The sequence below is a fragment of the Macaca nemestrina genome, chromosome X, assembly GCF_043159975.1.
Source record: "Macaca nemestrina isolate mMacNem1 chromosome X, mMacNem.hap1, whole genome shotgun sequence".
In the NCBI taxonomy this organism is placed as follows: domain Eukaryota; kingdom Metazoa; phylum Chordata; class Mammalia; order Primates; family Cercopithecidae; genus Macaca; species Macaca nemestrina.
Genome location: NC_092145.1, coordinates 67,099,772 through 67,123,997, shown reverse-complemented (window position 1 = coordinate 67,123,997; position 24,226 = coordinate 67,099,772). Strand labels below are relative to the sequence as shown.

Below are 24,226 nucleotides of genomic sequence, written 5' to 3'. Positions count from 1 at the left end.
GCATGATTCACACATCTACATCTCTCAGTGTAAATCTTCTACATACAGCTGATTAATGTAGATTTGTACAATTTTCTAATCACCCCACCATTCATATCTTCATAATCTTAACAATGAGTGCAGACTAGCTTTTATTTCCTAATCTAAATTAGGTCATCGGTAAAGTCTACTGACAAAAAGAGAACTAAAAGTTAAAATTATAGCAAGCAGATAAGAATACAGACATAGGAAGACTGGGATGAGGAAATGGAAAGAAGTAGAAAACATTCAGAGAAAACTGACTGATTAAACATAGAATAAAAGTAGATGTCAGTTTGTAGTTATTTCAGTTTTAACATTACCATTCAAAGATATTTAATGTCGAAAAGATATTTTGATAGGTGTTATAATTTGACCTCTTAGCAGTAAATATAGTCAGTAGAGCAATTGCTAACCTATAAATCAGTATTCAGTCAAATCCATGTTATCAGTGAAAGAGGCAGTAATGATAGAGAAAGAGTAAATGAGTCCTTATGTATTTACAAGTTTGTATTAGAAAACCCCAAATTTGGAACACAAATACTTACAGTGCACTATTCATCAGAATATATTTAAAGTTAGAGGAAGGAAACACGGTTTCCGCTAATTCAATCTAATCAAGGAGCAGCTATATATTTAATATACACGCTGCTTAAATTTTGACTGGATATGACCCCATACTATTGCCCTGTAACTGTCAATGGGTTTGCTTCAAATGTTAACTGCATCTTCATTATAACTAATGGACTGCATTTTCTTCACAAATCTCCCAGTAAAGGAACAACTGGAAAGTGTTTTTGCTTATTACTGTGGTTGACTTTGTGTAATTGGGATGAAATTTTTTAAACCTGCCACAAACTCTATTAGGTACACTATAGATGTAAAAAATAATTCTATTATTTTCCACCCTGGTTATTATTCAGAGTTTCCCTGTTGTGCAGAAGCAGCTTTTACTAAAAAATAGCAGCAGCTATTACAAATGAATGGTAAGAAGCATTGCCTACTGAAGTGGCAATTCATTATGACAGTAGTGATAGTTCACTTTGTCAATAGTGACAGTATACTACGGCAGTAAACTTTGTACATTAGTGATTGAACAGAAAATAAAATTATATTAACACTTAAAGTAATACCTTGTAATTCTATATTTTCAACTGTAATATTTTGTGCTACTGAAGCGGGTTCATTGTCTGGGGTAACAGATGAGGTTCGTTGTCTCATGGCCACAGAAATCAAAGACAAGGACGTACAAAGACTGAGATTAAGAGCAGAAATTTAAAAGGCAAAAGAAAGAGAATAGCTCTCTGCTACAGAGAGGGGTCCTGGAAAAATGGGTTTCCAGATCTGTGATGAAATGCAGGGGGGTCCATAGATGAGCTGGTGAAGAGGTGGTGTCTGATATATATAGGGAGCAAAAGACTGGTTAGGACCAGGTGTGCCATTTGCATAGGGCACAAATCTCTGGCCGCCCCCACACCAATCTTTTATTATGCAGGTAGGTTCTCTGCCTAAGCTGGCCATGTTACCCGTTTCTTTCTTACTGTACACGTGGTAACAAAAAAAAGGGGAGATGAAGCCTCCATGTTGGAAATGCCTGCCCCCAAGGTAGCCCTTTCCAATCGGTGCAACTGCTGGCATTCCCCTGTGCAAGCTTCCAGCTTGCTTATCTATGTCTGCAGCCTGATTTTTCAGGCTGCTCTTTGTTAGAAAATAAATGATTTGGGGGGCTGCTTTTGATTAGAAAGGTAATTCCACCAAGGACTCTCTTGCCCTTACTATCTGCATACATTTCTCTCTACCTCTTGCATCATTACCGTCATGGAACATTATGTGAGTCAACACCAAAGGCCCATTTAACATTTTTTGAATTTTATTTATTTATTTATATAGTCAGAGTCTCAGTCTGTCACCCAGGCTGGAGTACAGTGGCTTGATCTTGGCCTACTGCAGCCTCCGCCTCCTGGGCTGAAGGGGTCTTCCGACCCCAGCCTCCTAAGTAGCTGGGACTACAGGTGCATGCCACCACACCCAGCTAAAGGCCCATTTAAAAATAATTTTCATTCCTGGTCCTTTAGTTACATGTCTTTTAAATAAACACACACACACACACAAACACACACACAAATAAACACACACACACACAAACAAACACACACACCCAAAACAAATGTAAAAACCATAAATTAATATATTGAATGGTTATCAATAATTACATCTGTAACAGATGTGCAAACATTCAATAATAGAATCCAAGGTATTTTGTCATAAATTATGTCATTTGACACTTGTGTTGATACCACCAGTAGAATAGTATAGCCAAAGCCAGCGTTGTAAGGGTATAAACCAAACACATTACATAAAACATTTTATTTTGACTCTTCTATTTGGGTTCAGAGTTGGTAAAAGATTATCCTTTGCTTTATCTCCCAGGTTGTAGAATTACCTGGGCTACTTACTTCATTTGAATTGTAATCACTGATACTGTGCTGTAAGTTATGGGTATATAATTATAACGTGTATAATACCAATTCAAAATGTCAATAAAAGTACATTTTACCATTGTTCAATATCCCTTTGTCAGGTACTACTACTATTGAAAAATATGACCTCAGGACCAACAGTTGGCTACATATTGGCACCATGAATGGCCGTAGGCTTCAATTTGGAGTTGCAGTTATTGATAATAAGCTCTATGTCGTGGGAGGAAGAGACGGTTTAAAAACTTTGAATACAGTGGAATGTTTTAATCCAGTTGGCAGAATCTGGACTGTGATGCCTCCCATGTCAACACATCGGCACGGCTTAGGTAAGAGCTTAACGTAATGTATTTTTCAAGAAGGTATAGTAAGTAGAGTTTTTAAAAATTTAAATCTGGCCAGGCGCGGTGGCTCAAGCCTGTAATCCCAGCACTTTGGGAGGCCGAGACGGGCAGATCACGAGGTCAGGAGATCAAGACCATCCTGGCTAACACGGTGAAACCCCATCTCTACTAAAAAATACAAAAATCTAGCCGGGCGAGGTGGCGGGTGCGTGTAGTCCCAGCTCTTCGGGAGGCTGAGGCAGGAGAATGGCGTAAACCCGGGAGGCGGGGCTTGCAGTGAGCTGAGATCCTACCACTGCACTCCAGCCTGGGCGACACAGAGAGACTCCGACTCAAAAAAAATAAAAATAAAAATAAAAAAATAAAAATAAAAATAAAAAAATAAATTAAATCTAGCAGCACATAATTGGGATTTAGCCAAATCCTTAGTGAAAATGTCTCCAAAATGATGAAAAACTTAAAGAAATGATAAAAGCCTGGGAAACATTTGTTGTTGTTGCAGGTTACTCCTGATTCCCTTCCACCAGTATTTTAAAGGGGTTTCCTTCTAAAAAAGATAACAGCTTTTCAAAGGGATTTACTATTAAATAATATACAACTACAGCAAGGAGTTTTCTTCTAAGCTCAATTTAGAGAGGAAAGTACTTGACGATTGAGAGGGATTGTGTTTCCAGTTAGATGAATCATGTGCCCCTAGTGGAGAACTTTGATTCTCCTGAATATTTGTCAGGATACCTCTTTCTTTATACTAGGCTCCAGATTTTTGCGATATCGTTAAGAGTTGGCTGAACAACAGAAAACTTTCCTTTTTTTTTTTTTTTTTTTTTTGATTTGACTTTTACAGAGCTAAAAAGAGGCAGATTCAGGAATGGTATTGCTTGTCCCAATTATCCTGATAAATTGACTCTGCCAAATAATACACTATATAATTATATTATCTAGTTATGTCAGTGTTATTCCTAGGCATAGCTCAGAAAGATCCTGCAGAGAAATCAGAGCAAGCTTATTTTTCCATATAATTGATATTAGTAAATAGGTAGGAGAAGTGATGATGATATACCACTGAGAGGTTGATTGGGATAGTCAAGGTGGGGAAAAAAATCAATTATGTAAATTATCATAGCAGATGCGAAGCAGAAATGGGCTATTCATAATACCTGAAGGAACAAACTTCTAACTACATTAAAAAGCTGTCTAGTAAGTTAGCTCATGGGAATCTTTTTATCCCTATATTAAACACCAGAGGTTATAAAGACCAACTGCAGTCAGCCTGTAATTCTAAGGTTTATCTAAGATTCAACATCATGTTGTATCTACATGTTATATCAACAAATAATACTGAAATTTTGCCAGAAAGAGCCAGCTTTTTAAATTACGTATCTAGAAGTGATGCATTCTACTGCCTCTTTTGACTTCGATGATACCCTTCTATGATATAGTAAATAAAACTGAAAGTTTCATAAGGTTAGAAAACCATACTTAGCTTTACAACAGAGTCAGTAAACGATTCATATGCATGCAAAACTGTTTAATAAGCAAAAAAAAAAGTTAAGCAATTAATTGCTTGCAAAATGAAACAATATTCATTGTGTGTGGCATACCTAGGTGAACCCAGATATTATTTTAATTTTTTTAGGTGTAGCCACTCTTGAAGGACCAATGTATGCTGTAGGTGGTCATGATGGATGGAGCTATCTAAATACTGTAGAAAGATGGGACCCTGAGGGACGACAGTGGAATTACGTAGCCAGTATGTCAACTCCTAGAAGCACAGTTGGTGTTGTTGCATTAAACAACAAGTGAGTAAGTTGAAACACACATGCTCATTGCTTCCAGGTCATATAGTACAGAACTTCAGTGATGTGATCCATCAATCAATTAGCATTCCAAAAAACCTGGATGTACTTGTTATCAATAATAAAAGATCTTCATTGGAACTCTCCATTAGGACTGAAAATACTTGTCTAAAATAAATACTTGATGAAATATTCTCTATGCTCTTGCTAATCAAGGTGTTGTCCTGGGACCAGCAGCATCCACCTTTCCTGAGATGTATTTAGAAATGTTGAATCCTAGCCCCACCCCAAACGTCCTGAATCAGAATCTTAATTTTAACAGGATCTTCAGGTGACTTCTGTGCACATTAAACTTGAGAAACACTTTTACAGGCAAGCCAGTTCTAATTTTACCCTCAAGAAGTTACTACTTTTTTTACATTATGATTTATTTTTATCAAAACTTTAGTCTGTCTATGGTTATAACAAGGTGATTCTTTTATTCTTTCAACAATCTCTCTCCTGAGCGTTCAGGGTTCCTAAATATAGAATCCTACCTAGTCTCACCCTTCCTGAATATTTACCTCTTCCTGTCACTTGCCTATCACTTCCGAGATATTATACTAAAACATGATGATGTTAGAAGTTTCTAAGAGCTTGATTTGTTACCAGGTATTATTTGCTTTCTGACAAGGGAACTTTGGAGACAATGACCAGCATATAAGAGGGTAATGAATCATGCGAGTTTCAGACAATAGGTTGGGTCAGTTGCCGGAGACAGCCTTGTGTGTTTATATTGACTATGCATGAAGCCAATACATTATCATAGATATGGTCTCAGTCAAAATGTCAACACATTGTTTTTAGAACCTTGCACAGAAATAAATCGGAAATGTCCGCAGTTAAGAGGAGGTCCAGTTTTAAAGTGTCTTAGAGCTTAAGCTACTCCTAAATCTATCTGTGGCCTGACCTGAATAATGTCAGGTGATTCAGTTATGTGATCTCCTACCTAATACAGAACAGGATGAAAACATGAAATTTGCCCCATTTAATTGTGCTTTGCTGAGTTGCTGTTGTTTACAACTCAGCAGGAAGGGAACTTACAGGAATAAGGATTAATAAATGTCTGTCTTCTTTATTAATGCATGATAATTTTAAAATTATTTTTAAAATGCTAATCAAAAGAATGGCATTTTAAAGTGTATGGGAGAAATGTCATAGCCAATATCACTTCCTAGGGGAAAAAAAAATCTAGTTTCTAGGTTCTATCCTCTTTCCTTAGTTGTTTATTAAGTTAATGTCTTCTAAGTGATAATTTTTTAATGCAAATATAAAGTGATACATAAAAACAACAGATTCTGTTCCTAGGTAATTGAACCCTGCTAAAATTGTAAGGTTGTTGGAGTTGGTCTTTGGAACTATCCTGCCAATCCTTTTGATGTTTCCCTCTTTTTTCTGTGCCTCATATCCCATGAAATCTTTTATTCAATTATGTTAAAATGACTGTGACAAAGATAGTGAAAAAGGGAGGTTTGGGTTGGGATAGATTTTAACAGGTGCCCTCAGGTAATGATCTATTCACAGACTTCTGCTATTCACTGCAAAATAGTGTAGGAGTAGAATATATAGTCAGACCCTTCAGAAACTTGAAAAGCTTTGTGCAAAGTTCACTCACTCTCACTCTATGCATGCATTTTGTGTGTGTATGTATACACACATATACATACACGCGGTTCTGTCTGTTTATCTAGATTATATGCTATTGGTGGACGTGATGGAAGTTCCTGCCTCAAATCAATGGAATACTTTGACCCACACACTAACAAGTGGAGTTTGTGTGCTCCAATGTCCAAAAGACGTGGAGGTGTGGGAGTTGCCACATATAATGGATTCTTATATGTTGTGGGGGGGCATGATGCCCCTGCTTCCAACCATTGCTCCAGGCTTTCTGACTGTGTGGAACGGTAAGTTTTTTTCTATTTCTTTCTGTATGTAATTATTTGGTTATTTATTTTTTTAGAAATAGAAAGAATTTTTTTTTCTTTTAAATGGAAATCAATTTATTTTTATGCCCACTCTAAAAAAATTAAATAGTACAACAGGAATCTAGGAAGAACAAATCCTTTCCCAGCTGGGATCCTCTAAGACTCCAGTCCTCTCCTGTTCTAGGCTCTTTCAAATATGGGATCTTAGCTAATTTTAATTTTTCTTTATTTTTATTTTTAATAGACTGTGTTTCATTACATTTTTAAACAACCAGAAAGTAGTCTTCCAATAAATGCTAATCCTTTTAGTGGATTTATCTTCTGTAAAATTGTACACTTTCTCTTAGGCTAAAAATATATTTTTTAAATATTCCATATTCATTTCAGATTCAGCATAAAGTATGTAAAAAGAATATGCCATCTTATTGTTATATAGTCACACTATAAAATAGTAAGACAAAGTGGTAAACAAACAAATTTTGTGCCAAGCTACATCACTCAACCAATTCAGGAGACTCAAATCAAAATAAGTTTACTGAGATTGGGGAAAAAATGGTGGAGAGGAGCCAGGACTAACTCGCAGCTCCCACTCACATAGACAGAGCAGTGTGTGGAGAACCATATTGTGAACTTTGGCTCTAAGAACTACCGCAGGAACGTAACAGGAAAGCCAAGAGAATCCACAGACCCTCTGAGGGAGGTGGATTGCTGCGCAGGGACAGCCGAGGAACTGTGGGCCTGCTTGCTTTCTCAGCTGGGAGACTTATGGCCTAGGGTAGGTTCTCAGTCCTGCTCACTGGCTGCCTTGAAATAAACTAGGTTCTGTTGAGTGGGGGTGCAGTGGGAGTGCGACCAGCCTTTCTGGCTGCAGGCTGCATGGCAGCTGGGTGAGACCTGTGGCTGCCAGCTTTCCCCCAGTTTCCTGGTGGCCTATGTGACGAAGCTGAGATAGCCATAATCCCCCTGGGAACATAACTTCATTGGCCTGAAAAACACACCCCATCCCCCACAGCAGCTGCAGCAAGCTCCACCCAAGGAGAGTCTGAGCTCAGACATGCCTAACCCTGCCCCCACCTGATGCTCTTTCTCTTTAAGCTCTGGTAGACAAACACAAACGTCATAATTTCTTGGTAGCGCTATGGCCCTACCCACTGCGTAAGCCTAAGGCAAAGTTGTATCCTTCCTAAACAAATGGAACTGATGGGCTCTTGAATGTGCCAACTTCTAGCTGGAGGCCAACCAACACAAAACCAGTATACTAAACAAAAATACAACCAAGGACCCTCAGAGCATACTTCACTCCCTTGCCACCTCCATGAGAGTAGGTGCTAGTATCCCTGACTGAGAGACCTGAAGACGGATCACATCACAGGTCTCATGGCAGACACTCCCCACTCCAGTAGCTCTGCTGGGTGGCTAGATCCAGAAAAGAAATAGCAATCGCTGCAGTTTGGTGCTCAGGAAACCGCATCCTTAGGGGAAAGGGGAGAGCACCACATCAAGGCATCATCTCCATAGGACAAAAGAATCTGAACAGCAGCGCTTGAGTTCCAGATCTTCCCTCTGACATAGTTTACCCAAATGAGAAGGAACCAGAAAACCAATTCTTTAAGTTTGACAAAATGAGGTCTTTTAACACCCCCAAAAGATCACACTAGCTCACCAGCAATGGATCCAAACCAAGATGATGTATTTGAATTGCCAGAAGAAGATTTCAGAAGGTCAACTATTAAGCCAATCAAGGAGGTATGGGAGAAAGGTGAAGTGCAACTTAAACACATCAAATAAATAAATAAATAAGTATCATGTAGAATATGAATGGAAAATTCTCCAGTGAAATAGCATACATAAAAAGCATTCACAGGCTAGGCATGGTGGCTCATGCCTATAATCTCAGGACTTTGGGAGGCCAAAGTGGGAGGATCACCTGAGATCAGGAGTTTAAGACCAGCCTGGCCAACATGGCAAAACCCTTTCTGAATGATCGTTGAGTCACAATGAAATCAAGATTGAGGCCAGGCGCGGTGGCTCAAGCCTGTAATCTCAGCACTTTGGGAGGCCGAGACGGGCAGATCACGAGGTCAGGAGATTGAGACCATCCTGGCTAACACGGTGAAACCCCGTCTCTACTAAAAAATACAAAAAACTAGCCGGGCGAGGTGGCAGGCACCTGTAGTCCCAACTACTCAGGAGGCCAGGAGGCTGGGGTGAACCCGGGAGGCGGAGCTTGCAGTGAGCTGAGATCCGGCCACTGCACTCCAGCCTGGGTGACAGAGCGAGACTCTGTCTCAAAAAAAAAAAAAAAAAAAAAAAAAGAGATCAAGATTGAAAGAAAAAGTTATTTGAACTGAACAATCATGATAATATAACCTCTCCAAACCTCTAGGAAACAGAAAAGTGGTTCTAAGAGGAAAGTTCATAGCATTGAATGCCTACATCAAAAAGTCTGAAAGAGCACAAATAGACAATCTAGGGTTACACCTCAAGGAACTAGAGAAAAAACAACAAACAAACCCAGAAGAAGAAAAGAAAGACCAGAACTAAATGAAATTGAAACAAACAAAAAATACAAAGATAAATAAAACACACAGCTGGTTCTTTGAAAAAAATAAACCAAATGCATAGACCATTAGCAAAATTAACTAAGAAAAGAAAGGAAAAGATTCAAATAAGCCCAGTTAGAAATGAAATGGGAGATATTACAACCAATATCTCAGAAATACAAAAGATCATTCAAGGCTACTAGGAGCACCTTTACGTACATAAACTAGAAAACCTAGAGGTGATGGATAATTCCTAGAAATATACAACCTAGATTAAACCAGGAAAAAATAGAAACTCTGAACAGACCAATAATAAGAAGTAAGATTGAAACAATAACTAAAAAGTTACCAACAAAAAAAGTCTAGGTCCAGATGAAATCACAGCTGAATTTTATGTGACATTCAAAGAATAATTGGTACCAGTGCTACTAAAACTATTCCAAAAGATAGAGAAAAAGGGAATCCCCCGTAAATCATTATGTGAAGCCAGTATCATCCTAATACCAAAACCAGGAAAGGACATAACAAAAAAGAAAACTACAGCCCAATATCCATGATGAACATAGATGCAAAAATTCTCAACATAATACTAGTTAACAGAATCCAACAGCATGTCAAAAAGATAATACACCATGATCAAGTTAGTTTTATACCAGGGATTCAGGGATTGTTTAACGTTCACAAGTGAATAAATGTGATACATCTCATGAAAATATTTTTTTAAAAAATCGCATAATCATCTCAACAAATGCAGTAAAACCCTTTGACAAAGTCCAGCATCCCTTTATGATTAAAACCCTGAGCAAAATCAGCACAGAAGGGGCATACCTTAAGGTAATGAAAGCCATCTATGACAAACCCACAGCCAACATAATATTGAACAGAGAAAAGTTGAAAGCATTCTCCCTGAGAACGGGAAGAAGACAATGATGCCCACTTTCACAACTTCTATTCAACATAGTATTGGAAGTCCTGGCCAGAGCAATCAGACAAGAGAAAGAAATAAAGGGCATCCAAATTAGCAATAAGAAAGTCAAACTGTCAGTTTGCTGATGACATGATTGTATACCTAGAAAACCCTAAAGATTCATCCAGAAAGCTCCTAGAACTGGGAAATGAATTCAGCAAAGTTTCAGGTTACAAAATTAATGTACACAAATCAGAATTGGAATCATCATGGTGGACATGAGGGAGGAGAAGATTGCAGCTCCAGACAGAGCAGCGTGCAGAGGCTCGCATTGTGAATTTTAGTTCCAGATGAACTGCAAGAACAAACCAGCAATCCTGAGAGAACCCACAGACCGTCTGAAGAAAACTAATGCTTGTGTAGGACCCGGGAGACACCCCAAGTATTGTGAGTGGCCCAACTGCAGAAGTGTGAAAGGGAAACCCTCCTCTCCCAAATACAATACACCCACTGGAGAAGCTGAAGGTCTATTTGCAGGAGAAGTTTCCAACTTTACCTGGTGCTGAGGCGATTTAGAGGGCCGAGCGAAATACAGGGGTAGAGGAAGCAGCAGTAAGTCCCTGTGAGCTTGCTGGGTCCGCTAGCAGGCCATTCCTGCCTGGTGCCACAGGGATACATTTGGAGGTTGGCCAGAGGAGCAGGGGGTGAAACTCCACAGGGAGGAGGAAATCTTTAGCTGAACTCTGTAACAATTTGAACGTTTTGAGAAGCCTCCTGGCCAGAAGTTGGGGGAGGGCACAAATCTGGTGTGCAGACTCCACAGGCAGGGGAAGAACCAAGCCCTTTTCTTTTGCAGCATGGAAGCAGGTAGCCTAGGGCAAGTTTTCAAGCCCATCTAGTCCTCCACCTGGAAACAGACTCAGGGCTGTTGGGGAGAAGCATAGTGGGAGTGAGACCAGCTCTTCGGTTTGCATGGGAGCTGGGTGAGACCTGTGACTGCTGGCTTTCCCCCACTTCCCTGACAACCTGCATGACTCAGCAGAGGCAGCCATAATCCTCCTAGGTACACAACTCCGGTGACCTGGGAATCTCACCCCCATCCCCCACAGGAGCTGCAGCTACACCCACCCAAGGAGAGTCTGAGCTCAGACATGCCTAGCCCACCCCTACTTGATGGCCCTTTCCTATTTACCCTGGTAGCAGAAGACAAAGGGCATATAATCTTGGGAGTTTTAGGGCCCCACCCATGGCCAGTCCCTCTCCATACTACCACAGCTGATGCTTTCTGGAAAGTGCTACCTCCTGGCAGGAGGCCAACCAGCACAAAAATGAAGCATTAAACCACCAAAGCTAAGAATCCTCACAGACTCCATTGCACCCCCCGCCACCTCCACTGGAACAGGCACTGGTTTCCATCTTGAGAGATCCATAGACGGTTCACATCACAGGACTCTGTGCAGACATCCCCCAGTATCAGCCCGGATTCAAATAGACTTGCTGGGTGGCTAGACCCAGAATAGAGACAACAGTCACTGCAGTTAAGCTCACAGGAAGCCACATCCATAGGAAAAGGGGAATAGTACTACATCAAGGGAACATTCTGGGGGAAAAAAGATATCTGAGAAAACAGCCTTCAGTTCTAGACCTTCCCTCTGACAGAGCCTACCCAGATGAGAAGGAACCAGAAAACCAGCCCTGCCTGGTAATATCACAAAAACAAGGCTCTTCAACACCCCCCGAAAAAAAAATCACACTAGTTCACCAGCAATGGATCCAAACCAATAAGAAATTTCTGATTTACCTGAGAAAGAATTCATGAGGTTAGTTATTAAGCTAATCAGGGAGGGACCAGAGAAAGGCGAAGCCCAATGCAAGGAAATACAAACAATGATACAAAAAGTGAAGGGAGAAATGTTCAAGGAAATAGACAGCTTAATGAAAAAAACAATCAAAATTCCAGAAACTTTGGACACACTTTTAGAAATGTGAAATGCCCTGAAAAATCTCAGAATGTAATTGAACAAGTAGAAGAAAGAAATTCAGAGCTCAAAGACAAGGTCTTTTAATTAATCCAGTCCTACAAAGACAAAAAAAAAACGAATAAGAAAATGTGAACAAAGCCTCCAAGAAGTCTGGCATTATGTTAAACGATGAAACCTAACAATAATATGTGTTCCTGAGGAAGAAGAGAATTCTAAAAGCTTAGAAAACATATTTGGGTGAATAACTGAGGAAAGCTTCCCTGGCCTTGCTAGAGACCTAGACATCCAAATACAAGAAGCACAAAAACACCTGGAAATTTTATCACAAAAAGATCAGAGCAGAACTAAATGAAATTGAAACAAACAAACAAACAAAATACAAAAGATAAATAAAACAAAAAACTGGTTCTTTGAAAAGATAAATAAAACTGATAGACCATTAGCAAGATTAACCAAGAAAAGAAGAGGGAAAAATCCAAATAACCTCAGTAAGAACTGAAAGAGATATTACAACTGACATACCAAAGATCCTTCAAGGGTACTATGAACACCTTTACTCACATAAACTAAAAAACCTAGAAGAGATTGCTAAATCTCTGGAAAAATACAACCTCCCTAGCTTAAATCAGAAAGAATTAGATACCTTGAACAGATCAATAACAAGCAGCGAGATTGAAATGGTAACTACAAAAATTACCACCAAAAAAAAGTCCAGGACCAGACAGATTCACAGTGGAATTCTACGAGACATTCAAAGGAAAATTGATATCAATTCTTTTGACACTATTCCACAAGATAGGAAAAGAAGGAACCCTCCCTAATTCATTCTATGAAGCCAGCATTAATACCAAAACCAGGAAAAGACATAACCAAAAAAGAAAACTACAGCCCAATATCCATGATGAACATAGATGCAAAAATTCTCAACACAATACTAGTTAACAGAATACAACAGCTTATCAAAAAGATAATACACCATGATCAATTTAGTTTTATACCAGGGATGCAGGGATTGTTTAACATCCCACAGATCAATAAATGTGATACACCTCATAAAGTTTTTTAAAAAATCACATAATCATCTCAATAGATGCAGAAAAAGCATTTGACAAAATCCAGCAATGTTTATGATTAAAATTCTCAGCAGAATCAGCATACAAGGGACATACCTTAATGTAATAAAAACCATCTATGACAAACCCACAGCCAACAGAATAGTGAATGGGGAAAAGTTGAAAACATTCCCTCTGAGAACTGGAACAAGACAAGGATGCCCACTCTCACCACTCCTCTTCAACATAGAACTGAAAGTCATAACCGGAGCAATCAGACAAGAGAAAGGAATAAAGGGTATCCAAATCAGTAAAAAGGAAGTCAAACTCTCACTGTTTGTTGATGATATGATCATTCACCTTGAAAACGCTAAAGACTCCTCAAGAAAGCTCCTAGAACTGATAAAAGAATTCAGCAAAGTTTCTGGATATAAGATTAATGTACACAAACCAGTAGCTCTTCTATACACCAACAGCAACTAAGCAGAGAATCAACTCTAGAACTCAACCCCTATTACAATAGCTGCAAAAAATAAAAATACTTAGGAATATACATAATCAAGGGGTCAAAAGGCCTCTACAAGGAAAACTACAAAACACTGCTGAAAGAAACCATAGATGACACCAGGAAATGGAAACACATCCCATGCTCGTGGAAGGGTAGAATCAATATTGTGAAAATGTCTATACTGCCAAAAGTAATCTACAAATTCAATGCAGTCTCCGTCAAAATAGCATCATTATTCTTCATAGAATTAGAAAAAAAAATTCTAAAATTCATATGGAACCAAAAAAGAGCCCTGATAGCCAAAGCAAGACTAAGCACAAGAACAAATCTGGAGGCATCACACAGCCTGATTTCAAACCAGTCTATAAAGCCATAGTCACCAAAACATCATGGTACTGGTATAAAAATAGGCACATAGACCAGTGGAACAGAGTAGAGAACCCAGAAATAAACCCAAATACAGTCAACTGATCTTTGACAAAGCAAACAAAAACATAAAGTGGGAAAAGAACTTTTTTCAGCCAATCATGCTGGGATTATACGCTAGCCACATATAGGAGAATGAAACTGGATTCTCATCTCCCATCTTATACAAAATCAACTTGAGATGGATTAAGGTCTTAAACCTAAGACCGGAAACTATAAAAATTCTAAAAGATAACATTGGAAAAACCATTCTAGACATTGGTTTAGGCAAGGATGTCATGACCAAGAGCCCAAAAGCACATGCGATAAAAACAAAGCTAAATAGCTGGGACCTAATCAAACTAAAAAGCTTCTTCACGACAAAAGGAACAGTCAGCAGAGTAAACAGACAACCCACAGTGTGGGAGAAAATCTTCACAATCTGTACATCTGACAAAGGACTAATATCCAGAATCTACAATGAACTCAAACAAATCAGTAAGAAACAAGCAATCCCATCAAAAAGTGGGCTAAGGAAATGAATAAACAATTATCAAAAGAAGATATACAAATGGCCAACAAACACATGAAAAATGCTCAACTTTACTAATGATCAGGGAAATGCAAATCAAAACCACAATGCAATACCACCTTAGTCCTGCAAGAATGATCATAATCAAAAAATCAAAAAACAGTAGATGCTAGTGTGAATGTGGTGAACAGGGAACACTTCTACACTGCTGGTGGGAATGCAAACAAATACAGCCACTATGAAAAAGAATGTGAAGATCCCTTAAAGAACTAAAAGTAGAACTACCATTTGACCCAGCAATCCCGCTACTGGGTAGCTACCCAGAGGAAATGAAGTTATTAATCATGAAAGATACGTGCACATGTATGTTTATAGCAGCACAATTCACAATTGCAAAACTGTGGAACTAACCCAGATGCTCATCAGTCAACAAGTAGATAAAGAAACTATGGTACATACACACAATGGAATACTATGCAGCCATAAAAAGGAATGATTTAACAGCATTTGCAGCAACGTGGATGAGATTGGAGACTATTATTCTAAGTAAAGTAACTCAGGAAAGGAAAACCAAACATCGTATGTTCTCACTGATATTTGGGAGCTAAACTATGAGGACACAAAGGCATAAGAATGATATGATGGACTTTGGGGACTGGGCAAGGGAAAAGTGGGAGGTAGTTAGGGATAAAAGATTACAAATATGGTGCAGTGCATACTGCTTGGGTGATGGGTGCAACAGAATCTCACAAATCACCACTAAAGAACTTACTCATGTAACCAGACCACCTGTACTCCAATAATTTATGGAAAAAAATTAATGTACACAAATCTGCAGCTCTGCTGTACAAAAACAGTGACCAAGCTGAGAATCAAATCAAGAACTCAACCCGTTTTACAATAGCTGCAACAACAACCACAAAATCTTAGGAATGCACTTAACCAAGGAGGTGAAAGACCTCTACAATGAAAACTACAAAACACTACTGAAAGAAAACATAGATGACACAAACAAATGGAAACACATCCCATGCTCATGATGGGTAGAATCAATATTGTGATAATGACCATACTGCCAAAAGCAGTCTATAAATTCAATGCATTTCCCTTTATAATACTGCCACCATTCTTCACAGAATTAGAATAAAAAGTTCTAAAATTCATATGAAACCAAAAAAGAGCCTGCCTAGCCAAAGCAAGACTAAGCAAAATGAACAAATCTAGAGGCATTACATTACCCGACTTCAAACAATACTTTAAGGCCATACTCTCCAAAACAAAATCATACTGGTACAAAACTAGGCATATAGATGAATGGAACAGAATAGAGAACCCAGAAATAAAGGCAAATACTTACAGTCAACTGATCTTTGACAAAGCAAAGAAAAACATAAAGTGAGGAAAGGACACCATATTCAACAAATGGTACTGGCATAATTGGCAAGCCACATATAGAAGAATGAAACTGGATCCTCATCTGTAACCCTATACAAAAATCAAATCAAGATGGATCAAATCAAATACTTAAATCTAAAGCCTGAAACCGTAAAATTTCTAGATGGTACATTGCAAAAACCCTTCTAGACTTAGCTTAGGCAAAGACTTCATGACCAAGAACCCAAAAGCAAATGCAACAAAAACAGACCTAAATAGATGGGACTTAACTAAAAAGTTTCTGCACAGCAGAAGAAATAATCAGCAGAGTAAAAAGATATCCTACAGAGAGGGGGAAAATCTTTACAATCTACATCTGACAAATGACAGAATCTACAAGGAACTCAAACAAATTAGCAAGAACAAAACAAACAATTCCATTAAGAAGTGGGCTAAGGTCATGAATAGAAAACTCTCAAAAGAAGATATACATATGGCTAAAAAACATATTTAAAAAATGTTCAACATCACTAATGATCAGGGAAACGCAAATCAAAACCACAGTGCAATACTACCTCATTCCTGCAAGAATGGACATAATCAAAAAATCAAAACATAATAAATGTTGGCATGGGTGTGGTAAAATGGGAACACTTTTACACTGTTGGCGGGAATCTAAACTAGTACAACCACTATGGAAAACAGTGTGGAGATTCCTTAAAGAACTAAAAGTAGATCTACTATTTGAAACAGCAATCCCACTATTGGGTCTCTATAAGTAATTATACAAAAAAGATACCTGCACACAAATGTTTATAGCAGAAGTATTTGTAATTGCAAAAATATGGAACTGGCCAAATGCCTGTCGATTATCCATCAGCGAGTGGATAAAGAAACTGTGATATATGGAATACTACTCAGCTGTAAAAAGGAATTAAATAATGGCATTCACAGCAACATGGATGGAATTGGAGACTATTATTCTAAGTGAAGTAACTCAGAAATGGAAAACCACACATTATATGCTCTCATAAGTGGGGGAGGATGTAAAGGCATAAGAATGATACAATGAACGTTGGAGACTCAGGGGAAAGGGTGTGAGTGGGGAGAGGGATAAAGTCTACTTATTTGGTGATGGGTGCACCAAAATCTCAGAAATAACCACTAAAGAAATTATTCATGCAACTAAATACCACCTGTTCATTAAACACCAATAGAAATTTCAAAAATAGCATTAACAACATAAAAATAAGTTTACTGTTTTTAAAATCAAATGAAATTAATCTGTAAAGGGACGATGACTTACCATCACAAAATATACAGAAATAATTACACAGAAATTAATAATTCTGTATTTTATTAATATACAGAAATACTTATTGCAATGACTCTATTGCAATAAGTATTTTGTTTCCCAAAGGTAATTTCACTCAAAGGGAGACATTCACTTGTATGAATATTGTGTATCTTGCTTAAAATAAGTGTTATGACTGTGTAGTTATACCATTTACATTCCCTTTCAAGACAGAAAAACTGTATACATACACGAAATAGTTAAATAATATTAACCTAAGACCAAATGACAAATTTACAGTAAGGAGAGCAAAATTTTGGAAACAGACATAATTGTGGAATGGCATCCTCAAGGAAAATGTATAGAATAGGTAGAATTTGTATCTTGCAGGCATACAAATTTAGGAGAAAAAAAATCACAATCAAAACCATTGAAGTAAAGGAGACAGCTTTTTCAGTTAGAGCAGACACTTTGGATGGAAATACAATTTGGAAGTGCAACTCAGAACAGAATTAAGGACCACATTGTCTGATGTCACTTAACGCCAAGGTAGAAGTTTTGAGACTTTATCTTTTAGGCAGAGGAAAAATTAAATTGAGGAGAGTTGGGATATCATGAAGAAAGCAACTTGGAAGAAATTGGTAGAACAATGACATAAAGGATAGAATTTAGGCAGAAGAGTCTAAAGAAAAGATGAATTTTTTTTTTTCTGATAAACATACCACTGACACATAATTGATAACTAAAGCTAAAAGTTTCTTATAGGGAATATCTGATCTGTAGCACTTTAAAAATTTATTCTCAATGACTGGCTCCCTAGCATTCAGTGTATAAATGGAATGCCTCTTCTAAAATCAGTTATTAAGAGATGCAACTTACTTTTTTAAGATTATACAAGCCATAAATATGGTCAATCACTGCCTCAGATAATACATATTTGATTTTCATACACTATAATACTATAATGTACTATAGTCAAATATATGTGACACTGAAAAAACCACATTAGTTCTCTCTACAGTTCGCATAAGCAATAACCAAACACCCCTTAATAGTGCTAATTTTTGTGGCAAATTATACATAATAAGGATTTTTTTTACTTTAACTATTTTAAGTGTACAGTTTAGTGACATATTCACACTGTTTTGCAAATATCATTACCAACCATCTCTACAACATTTTTCATGTGCTCAGATTGAAAGTCTATATTTATTAAATAATAACTCTACATTTTTACCTCTCCACAGCCACTGGTAACCACTATTCTACTTTTTGTTTCTATGAATTTGACTATTCTAGTTAACTCATAAAAGTGGAATCATAAATAGTTATTATTTTATGATTGTCATATCTCATTTAGCATAATTCTTCAAGGTTTATCTATGTAATGACGTGTCAGAATTTCATTTCCTTTTTAAGGCTGAATATTATTGCTATAGTAGTTCCTTACATATTCTGGAAATTAGTTACTTATCATATGTATGATTTCCAGATAGTCTCTCCTGTTTCATGGATTTCCTGGTCACTGTGTTGATAATGTCTTTTGATGCACAAATATTTTTAATTTTGATGAAGTTCAATTTATATATTTTTTTCTTGTTGACTGTTCTTTTGGTGTTTTATCCAATAAGTGATTGTCAAATACAAGTTAATCAAGCTTTTTATTTATGTTTTATACCTAGAGTTTTATAACTGTACCTCTTACCTTCAGGCCTTTGACCCATTAATTTATTTGTTCTTTATTGAGTAAAGGTTCAACTTTATTCTTTTGCATGTGTATATCCAGTTTTTCCGTTAACATGTGTTGAAAAGACTCTCCTTTCCCCATTCAGTGGCCTCAGCACCATTGTCAAAAATTTTTTGACCATATATGTAAGGGTTTATTTCTGGGCTCTGTACTGTGTTCCATTGGTCTTTATGTTTGTCTTTATGCCCGTACATCACTGTGTTGATTAGTGTAGCTGGTATAGTAAGCTTCTTAATCAGGGAGGCAGTAAACCTCCAACTTTGTTCATTTTCTAGATTGTTTTTGCTACTTTGGGTCTCTTGAGATTCTATATGGAGTTAGGATGAATTTTTCTATTTCTGCCAAAAATGCCATTGGAGTTTTTATAGAAATTGCATTGAATCTGTAGATCACATTGTGTATTGATTTATTTATTATTATTTTTAATGACAGGATCTCCCTCTGTCACCGAGGCCAGAATGCAGTGGTGCCATCATGATTCACTGCATGGTCCCCAAGTTCATGTAATCCTCCTAACTCAGCCTCCTTAGTAGGTGAAACTACAAGCATGTGCCACCACACCTGGCAAAATTTTTTGTAATTTTTGTAGGCACAAGGTTTTGCCATGTTGCCCCGGCTTATCTCAAATGCCTGGGCTCAAGCAATCTGACTGCCTCAGCCTCCCAAAGTGCTAGGATTACAGGTGTGAGCCACCACACCCAACTGAGTGTGTTGATATCTTAAGAATATTAAGGTTTCCACTCCATAAGCAAAAGCTATCTTTCCCTTTATTGATGTCTTTCTTAATTTCTTCTCTTCCAATTTGCATGACTTTTGTTTCTCTTTTTAGCCTGATTGCTCTGGTTTAAAATTTCTAATTGTCAAATAAAGTGGTAGAAGTGGGCACCTTTCCTTGTTCTTGTTCCTACAGGAAATACTTACATTAAGTGTGATAGTAGCTCTTGGTTTTCCATATACTACCTTCATTGGGGTGAGGTAGTTTTCTTTTATTCTTAGTTTGTTGAGGGTTTTTTAAAGTTTTGGGCTATACATTTTAGTCTTCAATCCATTGTATTAGTCTGTATTCATGCTGCTGATAAAGACATACCTGAGACTGGGAAGAGAAAGATGTTTAATAGACTCACAGTTCCACGTGGCTGGGGAGGCTTCACAATCATCGTGGAAGCAAGAGAGAAACAGAGAGAGCCAAGCAAAATAGGTTACATGGTGGCAGCAAGAGAGAAACAGAGAGAGCCAAGCAAAATAGGTTTCCCCTTATAAAACCATCAGATCTCATGAGACGTATTCACTACCAAGAGAACAGTATGGGAGAAAATGCACTGCACATTTGTTCACAGATGTGTTAACTCTAAGCTGGGTTTTCACTTACTTAGACTATTTATCTTCCTGTCTATAATTTTTCAAGACAGATTATTGCACATTCACCTGTTATAACTACAGACTGTCACTTTTCATATGAATTACAGCACGTTGGAAATTAACAAAATGGCTTTTGCAAATAATATCTTAGATGAGGCAGGCAGGGCAGGCCCCCATGATTCAATTATCTCCCACTGGGTTCCTCCCACAACATGTAGGAATCATAGAAGCTATAATTCAAGATGAGATTTGGGTGGAGACACAGCCAAACCATATCATTCTACCTCTGACCACTCCCAAATCTTATGTCCTCACATTTAAAAACCAATCATGCCTTCCCAACAGTCCCCCAAATTCTTAACTCGTTTCAACATTAACTCAAAAGTCCACAGTTCAAAGTCTGATCCAAGACAAGGCAAGTCTCTTCCGCCTGTGAGCCTGTAAAATCAAAAGCAAGTTAGTTACTTTCTAGATACAACGGTGGTACAGGCATTGAGTAAGTACGTCCATTACAAATGGGAAAAAATGACCAAAGCAAAGGGGCTACAGGCCCCATGCAAGTCCAAAATTCAGCAAGGGGCAGTCATATCTTAAAGCTGCATAATGAACACTTTTGATACCATGTTTCTCATCCATGTCACACTGATGCAAGAGGTGGGTTCCATGGTCTTGGGCAGCTCTGGCCCTGTGGCTTTGCAGGGTACAGCCTCCCTCCCAGGTGCTTTCACAGACTGGCACTGAGTGTCTGAGGCTTTTCCAGGCTCACAGTGTCAGTGGATTTACCATTCTAGGACCTGAAGGACAGTGGCCCTCTTCTCACAGCTCCACTAGGTGATGCTCCAGAAGGGAATCTGTGTGGGGGCTCTGACCCCACATTTCCCTTCTGCACTGCCCTAGCAGAGGTTCTCCTTGAGGGCCCTATGCCTGCAACAAACTTCTATCTGGGCATCCAGTCATTTCCACACATTCTCTGAAATCTAGGCAGAGGTTCCCGAACCCCGATTATTGACTTCTGTGCACTCACAGGCTCAACACCACATGGAAGCTGCCAAGGCTTGGGGCTTGCACCCTCTGAAGCCACAGCCAGAGTTCTACATTTGCTCCTTTTAGCCACAGCTGGAGCAGCTGTAAATGCAGGGCACCAAGTTCCTAGGCTGCACACAGCATGGGGAAAACATATTCCCCACTAGGCCTCCAGGTCTGTGATGGGAGGGGCTGCCGTGAAGACCCCTGACATGTCCTAGAGACATTTTCCCTATTGTCTTGGCAGTTAACATTGAGCTCCTCATTACTTAAGCAAATTTCTGCACGGGGCTTGAATTTCTCAGAAAAAGGGATTTTCTTTTCTATCACATTGTCAAGCTGAAAATTATTTGAACTTTTATGCTCTGCTTCCCTTATAAAACTGAATGTCTTTAACAGCACCTCTTGAATGCTTTGTTGCTTAGAAATTTCTTCTACCAGGTACCCTAAATAGTCTCTCTCAAGTTTAAAGTTTCACAAATTTCTAGGGCAGGGACAAAATGCTGCCAGTCTCTTTGCTAGAACATAACAAGAGTCACCTTTGCTCCAATTCCCAACAAGTTCCTCATTTCCATCTGAGACCACCTCAGCCTAGACTTTATTGTCCACATTGCTATCAGCATTTTGGGCAAAGCCATTCAACAAGTCTCAAGACTCTAGGAAGTTCCAAACTTTTCCACGTTTTCCTATCTTCTGAGTCCTCCAAACTGTTCCAACCTCTGCCTGTTACCCAATTCCAAAGTCACTTCCACATTTTCAGATATCTTCAGCAGTGGCCCACTCTACTAGTACCAATTTACTGTATTAGTCCATTGTCACACTGCTGATAAAGACATACCCAAGACTGGGAAGAAAAAGAAGTTTAATGGACTCGTAGTTCCACGTGGCTGTTGAGGCCATGGCAGAAGCTGAAAGGCACTTCTTACATGGTGGTGGCAAGAGAGAATCAGAGAGCCAAGCAAAATGAGTTTCCCCTTATAAAACCACCAGATCTTGAGAGACTTACTCACTATCATGAGAACAGTATGGGAAAAACTGCCCCCATGATTCAATTATCTCCTACTGGGTCTTTCCCACAACACACGGGAATCATGGGAGCTACAATTCAAGATGAGATTTGGGTGTGGACATAGCCATACCATGTCATCCTTTTTCAGTTAATTTTTGTATAAGGTGTAAGGAAGGGTCCAGTTTCAACTTTCTGCATATGGCCAGCCAGTTCTTCCAGCACCATTTATCAAATAGGGAATCTTTTCTCCATTGCTTGTTTTTGTCAGCTTTGTCAACACTTCTCAAAAGAATACATACATGAGATCAACAAACATGAAAAAAAGTTCAACATCACTTATCATTAAATGCAAATCAAAACCACGATGAGATACCATCACATGCCCATCATAATGGCAATTATTAGAAAGTCAAGAAACAGTTGATGCTGGTGAGGTTCTGAAGAAATAGGAATGCTTTTACACTGTTGGTGGGAATGTAAATTAGTTCAGCCATTGTGGAAGACAGTGTGACTATTCCTCAAACATTTAGAACCAAAAATATCATTTGACCCAGCAATCTCATTACTGGGTATATACCCAAAGACATATAAGTCATTTTATTATAAAGATACTCACATGCATATGTTCATTGCAGCACTACTCATAATAGCAAAGACATATAATTAACCCAAATGCCCACCAACGATAGATTAGATAAAGAAAATGTGGTACATATACACCATGGGATAGTATGCAGCCATAAAAAGGAATGAAATCATATCCTTCGTATGGCCATGTATAAAGCCGGAAGCCATTATCTTCAGCAAACTAATGCAGGAGCAGAAAATTAAACACCGCATGTTCTCACTTATAAGTGGGAGCTGAACAATGAGAACACATGGACACAGGATGGGGAACAACAAACACTGGGGCTTGTCAGGGGAGTGTGGGTGTAAGGTAGGCCATAAGGAAGAATAGCTAATGCATGCTGGGTGTAATACCTAGGTGATGGATTGACAGGTGCAGCAAACCACCATGGCATACCTTTACCTATGTAACAAACTTGCACATTCTGCACATGTACCCTGGAAATTAATAAAATAAAATTTTTTAAAAATTAGGTACTATAAGTACAGTTTTACTACATGGACCTATTGCAAAGTGGAGAAGTCTGGGCTTTTTGTGTAGCCATTATCTGAATAGTCTATATTGAGCCAATTAAGTAATTTTTCATTTCTCACCACCCTCCACCTGCCTCACTGTTCTGTCTCCAATGTCTACTACTCCACTTCCTATATCATGTGTATGCATTATTTAGCTCCCACTTATAACTGAGAACATGTGATATTTGACTTCCTGTTTCTGAGTTATTTTAAGACATGATTGTTTAAAACACGATTTTTTTATGGCTGAGTAGTATTCCATGGTGTATGTATATGTGTGTGTATGTGGGTGTGTGTGTGTTTGTGTGCATATTTTAATTCAGTCATCCATTGATGGACATTTAGGTTGATTTCATATATTTGCTATTGTGAATAGTGCTTCATGAAATCTATGAGTGCAGGTATATTTTGGTATAATGATGTATCTTCCTTTAGGTAGATACGCAGTAGTGGGATTACTGCACCAAATGGTAGATCTATTTTTAGCTCTTTGAGAAAGCTACATACTGATTGCCATAAAGGTTATACTTACTTACGTTCCCACTAACAGTGTGTGTTCCCTTTTCTCTGCATCTTTGCCAACATCTGTTATTATTTGACTTTTTATTAATAGCCATTTTTACTGGTGTAAAATGGTATCTCATGGTGGCTTTAATTCACATTTTTCTCATAATTAGTAATGTTGAACATTTTTGCATATGCTTTTTGGCCATTTATATGTCATTTTAAAAAATTATCTCTTCATATTA

At 38.2% G+C, this 24,226-nt stretch overlaps 1 protein-coding gene across 5 annotated transcripts in view; it reads left to right on the top strand.

The window, feature by feature from the left end:
- LOC105488004 (kelch like family member 4) overlaps positions 1–24,226 on the top strand; it is a 158,495-nt gene that overhangs the window by 119,746 nt on the left and 14,523 nt on the right. For all 5 annotated transcript variants that reach the window (XR_011618325.1, XM_071088901.1, XM_011751650.3 and 2 more), the window contains 3 exons: positions 2,600–2,824; positions 4,476–4,638; positions 6,366–6,578. Coding sequence is in view for 4 of the 5 variants with exons in the window: in XM_071088901.1 (XP_070945002.1) it covers positions 2,600–2,824; positions 4,476–4,638; positions 6,366–6,578 (601 nt within the window). In the remaining variant the exon portion in view is untranslated. The remainder of the gene's footprint in view (positions 1–2,599; positions 2,825–4,475; positions 4,639–6,365; positions 6,579–24,226) is intronic.